The 11108-nt window shown below is 40.3% G+C and overlaps 1 protein-coding gene and 1 long non-coding RNA gene across 2 annotated transcripts; one reads left to right on the forward strand and one right to left on the reverse strand.

Annotated features, from left to right (window-relative positions):
• Positions 1–1485: 1485 nt before the first annotated feature.
• Positions 1486–8202, reverse strand: HCCS (holocytochrome c synthase). Its single transcript, XM_069022686.1, has 7 exons — positions 8097–8202; positions 7527–7676; positions 6685–6833; positions 5944–6092; positions 4697–4816; positions 4064–4150; positions 1486–3826 (listed from the first exon to the last, which is right to left on the reverse strand). Exons 2-7 carry the CDS (start codon positions 7639–7641, stop codon positions 3628–3630), a joined length of 819 nt encoding a protein of 272 aa, XP_068878787.1. The 5' UTR covers positions 7642–7676; positions 8097–8202; the 3' UTR covers positions 1486–3627.
• On the forward strand, positions 3833–6598 carry LOC138113855 (uncharacterized). The gene is made up of 3 exons (XR_011152361.1): positions 3833–3919; positions 4014–4091; positions 6246–6598. It is a non-coding gene; the product is annotated as an uncharacterized lncRNA (long non-coding RNA).
• Positions 8203–11108: the final 2906 nt, after the last annotated feature.

An 11108-nucleotide genomic window follows, 5' to 3' on the forward strand; every position in this document is an offset into this window, starting at 1 on the left:
ACAGGGGAAAAAAAAAATAAATGAACAGGAAAGCTACAGCTCCCCCTTCCAAACTGCCTGGAAAGGCAAAATGTTGCAGGCTCAAGAGATGTCAGGAACTCCAGGCATCCCAGAAAGTTAAGCCTCTAAATTACTCCCCAATTACAGAGCACTCGTGTTGGCCAGATCCTAACAGGACAAACTGCAGAAGAGCAGAGCACTGGTCCATCGTGACTGAGCAGGGAGGGTGTTGGAGGCAGAGCACCCAGTCTGGTGCCTGTGTAGTGCAGCAGTGCCAGGCACCCCAGCACAGGGGAGCCACTGCAGCCTGAAGCAACGCCAACAGCAAGTAGACAAGACCCATACCTGAACGCAGAATGGCTTCCTGCTCCAGGAAATAAAGCTTGGTACCACTCGTGACAGCATGTGCATGACCCAAGGCCTAATTACAGTTGGAAGTGTTATGCTGGAGTCCTTTTCCACCAGTCCCAGAGAGTGCAGTTTCTGGGCACTGCAACACCCTTCAGAACACGTCTTCAGGGCAGGCCAGGAGGGCACCCCTAACTTGTTTTGGCTGTGAGAGTCAAACACCATAGGTCAAGCAGGGCTTTGATAGAGTAAATCAGAACATGGGTGAACTTTAGATATCTAAATACAGAACTAATTTTAGAAGCAGCCTTTTTTTAGCGAGTGTCTGCATTTTCCCTTTGGAATGTGCACAAGGTTAACCTTGGTTTGAGATGTTGGGTTCCAAAATTCTGTTTCAGCCTGACTGGGACTGGGAACCTGATGTCACTGCAGAATTCCCTGAAAGGGCTGGATCAGGGTACTTCTTCACTTTCTTGGGCTCCATGAACTCTCCATACCTTCCTATACTTAAAAAGAAAGGATATAAATGTATTTATTTATGCATATACACAGATTTCTGTTAATATAGCCTGAACAATAGCTTTTCAGTTAAAACATCCTTCCTAAGGATTAAAAAATAAAATCAATTAAAATCACTGTTTTTCAAATTTACATTGGAATTATAATAATTCTGACATCCATACATCATGCATCAAGAAACCCAAGCCTAAAGAAGAAAACTCCATTCACTTCCTTAAGTCTTACTGCTTGTAGAAATTAGTTATTTTCATTTACTCTCTTTTTTTAATTTCCTTGCATTCCTCTCAAGTTAGCCAGACTCAGGATGAATATATTTTTTGTCATAATATGTAATAATACGTAATATGCTCTTATTCTCAGAACTGTTCTTTCAAGTTAGCAAACACCTGAATTTAGTTCCTTGGGTTTTGGTTCTATATTCACCTGAAAAATGAGTAAGTATATATTCAAAGATATGACAATACTTAAGTTGTAGTAATATACAATAATACCTAGTAACGATACCAAATATATCCTCCATAGCAAGATTATAGTTGCAACAGACTATAATCTCATATGACACATGCAAAAGTTCATCTTAATTCTTACAGCTAAAAGTATGATCACCAAATACCAAAGTTAAGAAAAGTATATTTATTTGATTCTCCTTTTAATTTGATGACAAAGTAGTACGTTTCATTAACAGTAGCACAGAAAAGAACAATTTTGAATCTGTGGAAGATGGAACGTAACAGGAGATAGTAAACACATGAAGTGGCTTGTGACAGTTTCCCCAGATTTGTCAGCAATTCCAATTTCCATAATGCTCTCCACATCATACTGCTGAAATCAACAAAGCAAACTCATTCTTTTGAAGCTTCTGAAGTACTCCCTACAGTGGTGTAGCCTTTCTGTATTTAGTTATGAGAAATACAGAATCCTCAGTGTATCAAGCTACCAAATGCATAAACCAACAGCTACAAAAAAAAAATTCCAAAAACAACCCACCACCCCAAAAAGAGTGCTCCTCAATCGTTACTGTTAGAACAGAGCAGTTCCTTCATTGTCAGATATGCTTCATACAAACTCACTTTTCATTTATACTACCCATACACTGCCTACTCAGATGGAATTTTTTTCTTGTGTTTATCATGTATATATATATATCTATATGTATATCTGAATCACTGAAGGTGAAAAAGGAATAAGCAAAGTGCATATGGGCAAGAGCATGGTTTTCCTCTTAGGATTCTGCATAATATTTATTCCTACCTTGCACAATAGTTGCCTCTGAAGTAGGAACTATTTGTGACCATTAGAATTCTGAAGTAGGAAAGCTTCCCTGACTAGTTTTTCCCTAAATGGGAAATGAGAGGAGCTTCCCATCAAAAAAAAAAAAAAAAAAAAAAAAAAAAAAAAAGGAAAAAAGCTTCCAACGTCAGTTAAATATAGGCCACTTTCAGAAAATGAAATGCACAGCTAGTTCCCCATTAAGGCTGGGGAGTTAGTTTCAAGAAGGCAGCTTCCCCTATCTGAGAAGCTACAATGTGGTATTTTCTTACTCCTTTCATTCCCAAGTGTTTTGCACAGCACCCGAAACTTAATGAGTTGTGCAAACTTAAAGCTGTTACAGTGGAAGACTTAAAAGAAAAAAGTTAGTTTCCCTTACTAAGCACAAACAATAATCAAATCTTTACACCATGCATCGCTCCTAGAAAACACTGCAATCAACCCTGGCACTTTTGATACCCTTTTAGCCCAGTTATATACACACCTGGAATATACCTCACTATACTCACATGTGTGACTGTGTAGTCACTCCCCCTTGTGCAATTCCTCATGATATAAAAACCCAAGCTGTAATATCATTAACACAGCCAGGATGCTGAATACAGATGCACTGCAGGAGGTTCTTTAAATAAGGCTTAGCTCTGTCCTGAATTAATTACATGACACACATTAAGGACATAAAAATACTAAAATAATGCATTTTCTTACATCAGAAAACCACCTTCAAATTCAGTATTAAATATTCAAATAAATAGCCATTAAATATCAATTTTTGTCCTTTTAAAAATGCTGTTTTAAAAGTGACATTCATTGCCTGCTTCTAACTGGTGTTCTTCTGCTCCAAGATAAACTTGGATTAAGTTAGGAGATTAAGGCAGGAGTATATTCTCCTTTTCTACATAACATACCTTTAAAATACTCATACTACACTACACCTCCTTTAACTGATTAACTGAAGTTTTCTGAGGAAGTATGTATTTGAATAGGTAAAATGTCCATGTGAAAACAAATACATGGGTCTACAGTGTAAATAAAACATGTAATTTGAAAGAGTCCAGATCTTTTACCCTTTATTCATCATGGAGGTATCCAAATACTTTAATTATGTGAAATAATTTATGAAATTTCCAGTTTTCACTAAGTAATACTCAGAACTCCAGTCAGAATCAGAATAGTAATGTATTTGGAGCAGCACTCAAGTCATTAAATAAAAGAAGGCGAGCTTGTGCAGAATCTGAGACAAAGTAAGAAAGGCTTCCCAGTTTTTAAGAAAATTAAGATACATGTTTTTGCCACTGTAACTTTATTATTCCATTTGAAACACCACATCACATTGGTGTACTTAACAAGAGATTCTCCCACCCCCAAAGAACAGTGGTGATGATGAAAGCAATGACAGCTGCAGTGAACTTCTCCCTCAAGTCCTGATATTCACATGTCCTTTGTCTAGGAGGAAAGTGGTTACTGTTTGAGTACACACCACAGGAGCAGTTAGGAAGTCCAGCGCCACCAGGCCACCTTCACTCTGTCCCAGACAGCCGAGAGCGAGTCCAGCGCAGGGCGCACATCCAGGATGGTGAACTGGTAGTTCTTGTCCACTGCTCCGCCATCATAGTAATCGATAACGTACCGCACTTCCTTCCCACAGCGGTCCACTATCCAGTCATGCCGATCAAAGGGCAGCTCGTACCTGGAAAGGACACGTAACAAGCCATGGAGATATTTTAATGGATATTATGAACCTGGGAGAGGGAGTGAAGCCCAATTCAAAGTTCATTTGTTCGTAAGATCCCATTAGTACTGCTATTTTCTGGCAATTCTAACTTGCAATACTAGTTCTGAAACATCTTTAAATTAATTCTACACCATGGTTTCAGACACGTCTCTAACCTCCCACCTCACTGGAAGACCTTTCCTGCCCACGTACCCCATCCATGAACGTATTCTGGCTCTTGGTGAGTACTCTTTTGCTTTGCCTCCAAACCGCATCAGTGACGGCCCACATGGACATTCCCTGTGCACACAATTAAAAAGGAAAATAGTTTTTACCTTTTAAAAGAGTCTTATTTTCAGTGATTAAACCACTATGGTAATTTGTTTTAGTAACATAGAAACTGAGCAGAAGAAAGAGCAACAGTAAAATATTAATTACACATGATAGAAAAAAAGTTGGTTTATTTCTTTAAAGGTTTGAAAAGCTGCCCAGTTTCTGCCAGCACTTACTGCTGGTACGATAAAGTATCTCTGATATGCTCCACACCATTGTTCTAATTTGTCAACAAAGCAGTTCTCTGCAAACCTAATCCACAGATTTAATAGATTAAAGAACAGAAAATCATAATCCAAACTACTGTGTAACAATGATCATGGAATTTCAGAGAAAAGTATGTAATACCGAATGCTTAACTAGTCTGTCTCTTGTAGGAACAGGGACTATGCTGACCTAAACAAAAACTGACAGTTTGCTTTACACCAGTCATGCTAATCTAAGTTTACAACTCATATCTTTGTCATAACATAATGACAAATATTCCATATGCAACATTTCATATGTACGTACATAGCATGTAGAGCTTCCCACTTCAAAATCTCCTTCCAAGCTTGCTCATTATTTTGGTTATGAATCTTAATAATGTTGGTCATGTCTTCACTTGTTATGTCATCGTCTTTCCACCTCCACCTAAAAAATAAGAAGTTGAAAACAGTTTATAAACATTACAACATAAGTACTCCACCTTCCTCAGTTTATCTGACAAACTTTTGAATTGAGATTTAAGGTTGTATGCCAGACACAAGACAAGTATGCAAACTTCTGGCTCATCTGCTTAAGCATCTTGAGAATCACTTCATTTTCTGTGCAGAAGCGTAGTTATCCAACTTATCATCAGAGAGATCCACAAATTCTACATAGCTAAATTAACAGCTTAACTGGATCAGAAAGTTATCAGTGTGCAAACATCACCACATACACAGTATTCATAAAAATACTTAGGAAAAATCCCACTTGTATTCCTAATGCACGGAAGTCCTGTATTCAATACATTTTGCAAACACTTAGAAACACTTTTCATCTCTCTTGACACTGCACTGTGACTGTATGTGTGCTTCCTTTACAACTGGCATAACATTTAACACACTTCAATGTTTACAGGACCAAAACCTGTATGTTCCATACAGGCTGCTCATGTCATACTGTGTTATGAACCATATCAACACATAGAACAAAGAATTAACTTGTTCCTAAAGTAAACCACCTGTAAAGTTCACCTGTTCGAGAATGACAAACAAATCATTACAAAAGAATGAGGAAACATCAGCACAGGAGGATTTTTAGACCACAGGAGACATTAATCATTCAGTTAAGTCTTGTCTATGCTAAATTTCTGTAAATACCAAAAATATCTACTTGCAAATTTCCCCATTTTCAGCAATTCTGCAAAGTTAGATGCTCTCACATAGAACTTCTGCTGTCATTTTATACGATTAGCGTGAAACCAACTGAGTTTGAAAGCTGGCGATCATGGAAACTTTATCTATGACTGTGCATGGACTTTAAAGATAATTTTCTGAGCCAGTAGCAGTTGCTTGACATTCCTTACTATCTTCCTGATCACTAGAAGACACGTGGCCTTTGAGACCAACTCACCCTATAAAAGAGGTTTATAAAAATAGTATTTTTTAAAAGAGCTACTTTATTATTTACTGGCTAAAATCCACAAACTCTCAAAAAATAATGAACAATAACTAATGATACTAGTTTATGAATTCCAGGCTCATAGAAACCATCTGATAATTCAGTGTATTTACCCTTTTCTTAGCATAGCATTCCAGAACATTTGCTCCGAAGGGTAGACCCATTTCTTGTCAGAATGTGCTCTAGGAATAGAAGATTCTTCTCTAACAGTTGACAGTGGAAATGGCTGACCTGGGGATGGCTGCTGATTGGGAGGAGGCATCTAGAGAACAAGGAGAATCAACAACAAATTAGAGTATTAACATTTTTTTAAGTTACAGTGTTCAAGAAAAATCAAAGCATCATCAGTCAGCTCCTACAAAGATCAAGAAGTTCAGCCTTTATTTAAATCCACCGAAATTATCTTTTTTTGCAGCAGAAGTCTCTGCCCAAGTTTGTCATCAGAAGACTAAAGGAATGCTTTCTGCCTCAACTTCAACTTTCAAAAGAGCAATGCATTTTGTAAATCAGAGGAAATCCTGGAGACACTAATCAGAACTCAACCATACTGCTATTACACAGAACCTAAAATCCACTAATGTATCACAAAAAACATATATGGAACTAGTAAGTAGAGAGCAAGAGATATTTAAAAACTGGAAAACCACCAGAGATGTAAATTTTAATACAATGTTAAATAAGATGTAATTTGTTTTGAAATAAAAATTTTCACACAAAAGGAGAAAAAGCAGCATTAAAAAAAAAAGTTATTTCCCAGAGTTTCTAGCTTACATTGTAACACTATTTACATTTCCAGGTATAATACTTCAGAAGAAACAAGACTAAAGAAAACATGTGAAATAAGGAAAAGTTACCATATTGCTGGGATCTATGTCATCTTTCACTTGAGATGCACCAGACTTCACAGGACATGCTACAAACTCATAAGCTCTTTCTTGATGTGCAGGAACATCATCTGTATTCTCAGTTCTGTGATCAGCAGTCTTCATGTGCATTGGACAACCTTAAACACAAGAGTAGTATACATTCTGCTACAAGATGAAAACTCTAAGACATGAAATGGAAAAGTTCACTGAAGGCTCATGTAAATGCAAATGGCTATTTCACGCTTTCTTCTGAGCTTTTCAACAGTTTTAACTGCTCTCTTTCCTGCATCTCAGGACCCAAAGTCATTATAAGATCTGAGTTTCCTGTGTAGTCTTTGAATATTCATTTCCTACCCCATGCTGGCCCCAATACCGAATTGTTTGTACTTAAGATTTCCTCAGGGAAGCTAACCCAGTGCGTTGACTGAGTCAACAGAAGAGCTGATGTCCTTCTCTAGGCATTCATCTCGCTCCACCCTTCTGCAGCCCTTTTCCAGGCGCACGGGTTTTAGTGACAACCAGTCAAGCAGTCACCATCTCTGTAGGGGCTCCCTGACCCTCTGTGGTGTACCGCACCACAGAACAGATTTATATGGCCCCTGTGAAATGGAGCAATTGGGGGTAACCCACAGGTTCTACAGCAAGCACCTCCTGTCTCGCCAAACAAAGCAGCTTACACAACATTCTGGTGAACAAGTGACTCCTCCTAAGGAAAATTTACTCGAGAACGAAAAACTGAAGTTTATTTGAAGAATTTCTCCCCTACCCCCAAAATTTTTCAGTCTGGTTTCCATGTAGAGTTTAATACATTTAGGTTTCAAGAATTTTACCGCTCATTTTTTCCTGATGCATGGGACATTCTGACGGTGGAGACGCCGTGTGATATTGCCTGGATGCATTCGGTGACTGCTCTGCAGCAGCCGGGGAGGATGCGGACAAACCCATGGCCTCTGCACACCGCGCCTTTTTAGATCAAATTTCTGAAGAAAAAGAAAGCAAACATTCGTAGCACAAATCTACACTGGTTATTTATTAAGGTGAACGGCAAGTGCAGATACAGTGCTGCACCACAATTAAAAAATTAACTGAAAAATCGATTTAAGTAACAAGCTTCTAGCCCAAACAGAAACCCAAGCGCCTACCAGGGCTGCCCCGAGCTCCTCCCCAGCCGCTCCTCACGGTCACTGGCGGGGGCTGCGCCCGCACACCCCGCGAAGGGCAGCGGCTCCCGCCGGAGCGCCCCGGCCCCCGCCGCGACCGACCCGCAAGGTCAGGGCAGGCCCGCCCCTCTGCGCGGCCCGGCGGCGCCCCCGCCTCAGCGCCCGCCTCCAGCGCCGCGGCCCCCGGAGCTGCCGCTGCCCCACCGCACTCCGCATCCTCCTCCTCCTCCTCCTCCTCACCTCGCCCGGCCCGGCCCGGCCCGCGGCTCCGCGGCGGCCCCACGCTCCTCGCGAGAGCGCGGCTCCGCTGCACGCCTGCGCCCGCCGGCGAGGGGCGGGCACGGGGCGGGCACGGGGCCGGGCCCCGCCCGGTGCGCAGATACCGAGGCCTCGCGGCGCGGGGGAGGCGCCGGGGGAGCCGGCGGGGAGCAGCGCAGCGGGCCGGAGCTGGGTCTGCGCTTGCCAGCGACAGCGAACTGTGCGAACCGAGGCTCGCGGTAAGCCCGGGCAGCTGCGCTAGCGAGAGCTACGTGTGCTTGTACCTCGTGCTGTGGGCTTGTTTGCGAAATCGTTACCCCTTACAAATAATTGTTTAAGTATAGAAGGAACTCACAACGTACTAGCAGCACGCATCGTTACCGTAAAGGTGTATCCTTTTTAGTATTAAACTTACAGAGATAGTAAGGTTCTTTAAGATTATTTTTGAACATCAACTAACCAAGAAAAGTATCACTTCTCTTTTAAGACTTCCTAAGAATATTGCCTTATTTCCAAGCCAGAAGATGCAGTTTAACTATATGTGTGAAATACCGTGCATGACACACAGAAGATGGAGCTCACTGTCCATCAGAGCAGGGAATACTACCTTCATCCCATCCCTTTTTGACCAACAAGTGATAAGACCTGGCTACGTAGTAACTACTGTAACAGTAGGTACAAACCCCACCGGACTATTTCAATGGTCATCCCACCACATGGACTCTCAAGGGGCTGTCGAATATAAAAAGCAGGTCGGGAGACGAGGAACATTCATTATAAATGTATAACAATTAGAATTGATAAAAAAATAAGCATAGCTTTTTCCCCAAATATTCTATTTCATTGCAACAATTAAGAATAAAACTAGACAGGAATTTAGTCTTCAAGTGACACAGTTACTACAGTAGCTTAGGATGAAGAAAAACAAAATTCAAATCTGAAAGAAGGGTGCATGTAAATACAGAAATGAGTGATTCTCTCCCATTTCTTTCAAAAAAAGATCACAAAGATTTAAAAAGACAAATTCTAAACCACACTGAAATAGTTCTAAGCAGCAGTATTTCAAAATATATAACTACCTGAATTTAAAAAAACTTTTATGTATTCCTCTCAAGAGTGCTTTTAAGATAATTTTCACATCCCATCTTTCAAAGTAGGGTCTTTCTTATTAGCAAGGACGTTGCCATTCAGTGTGAACATGAAATAGAAATACAAGTATAAAGCAATATCAAATATTCATCCTTTCATTTTTGCCCTTTTATAGTCCTGATTACTTAAGAGGAAATTGTTTTCTACCCTTTCTGCATGCAGAAATTATAACCATATTGAGAACCTTAAGACAGAAATGTAGCATCATGTCAGTAACTGAATCTCTACTATATGCCCTAGAAAACATTCTGATTGCCTCCATCATTTCCCAATTTAGGCATATTTGGTCTTTTTGCAGTATCTAAGACTACACTCACAGTAACTCCTGTGTAAGCAGCACTAAACAATCATTTTAAGTCTTCACTTGCTACACATACAGAACCACAGAACAGTTTGGGTTAGAGGAGACCTTAAAGATCCTCTTCTGCCAACCCCTCTGCCATAGGCAGGGACACCTTCCCCGACACCAGGTAGCTCAAAGCCTCATCCAAGCTGGCCTTGAACAGGGGCATCCACAGCTCCTCTGGGCAACCTGTACCACAGGTATCACAGGGAAAAATTTCTTCCTAACATCCAATCTAAACCTGTCCTCTTTCAGATTAAAGCCACTCCCCCTTATCCTATCACTACTTGCCTCTGTAAAAAGTCCTTCTCCAGCTCTCTTGTAGCCCCTTTACATACTGGAAGGGGCTCTAAGGTGTCCCCAGAGCCTTCTCTTCTCCAGGCTGAACAACCACGTCACCCATCCTGTCTTCACTTAACAATACTGTTTAATAAGATCCTCCCACAGAGCAACTGAAATCTCTGCTTCTAAGTATTTCAAGTCAGTGGCAGAAGGACTCTACGGTAAAATAGATTTTCTCTCTCTGATGTTCTCAAATGGAAAATTGGTTCTCCTCCTTCCTCTCAAAGTACATAATACTGAAGATGTCACTGTGCCATCTCCCTGCTTTCCGCCATCACGCTCCACCAGAAGCAACAACTGCACTGTGAGACATTGTATAGATAATGGTTTTCACCCTCTGTTAGATAAGCCAAATAGCAAATATTTTTTATGCAATATAAAGCACTCTTTACAAAGAAGACCAAGGTCCCAATCTCAATGAAGCACACGGTCTAACCTTAGGTATATTGCCCTGTGAACTCCAGAAAAGCGGAGCAAAAGAAGATACCACAGTAGCCCACCATCTAAAAAATTACAGATATCCATTGCGAAGATTAAATAATTTTTTTCTTTAAATCTTAGTGCAAAATTACTCCACACAAGGAGTGAAACAAAAGTTTTCAGCAAGAACACGAAGAGTAATAAAAAAAAGGGGAGAAAATGAAAAGCAACTTCGCACCTGAGTATGACAAAGAAGTAGATATACAAAATACTTCCTATATCCTACATCTTAGGGAGAGATAATGTTTTTCATGCTTTAAGCAAGACTTGTTGAATGCATCAGTTTAAGAATGGCTCACTGAAAGGCATCCCTTGCTCCCAAGCCATGCTCAGTCCTTCCTGTCCACCATTCAGTGTTAAAAGCTGCCTAGTGCCAGTACAAAAGCCTTGTACCAAGCCCCATTGTCCTTCCTCAAGCAGTTGGAAATCTGACCTATATAGCATCTGACCCCAAAGAATGTCTGTTTCCAGAAATTCCCACTCACTTTCTAACAGACCAACTAATTAATGAGTAGTTTACTACACTAGCAGTGTAAAATTAGTACCCTAAGTATATAATTTACAAATGCAACCAAATACCCTTCAAAAGATGAGAGGAAAAAAAGTAAAAACACTGGACTGCTTTATGTTTTCTTCTAGTAACTTAACCATTGCATAACACAAAAGAAAACACAAAGAAA

Source organism: Aphelocoma coerulescens, chromosome 8 (assembly GCF_041296385.1).
Source record: "Aphelocoma coerulescens isolate FSJ_1873_10779 chromosome 8, UR_Acoe_1.0, whole genome shotgun sequence".
In the NCBI taxonomy this organism is placed as follows: Eukaryota; Metazoa; Chordata; class Aves; order Passeriformes; family Corvidae; genus Aphelocoma; species Aphelocoma coerulescens.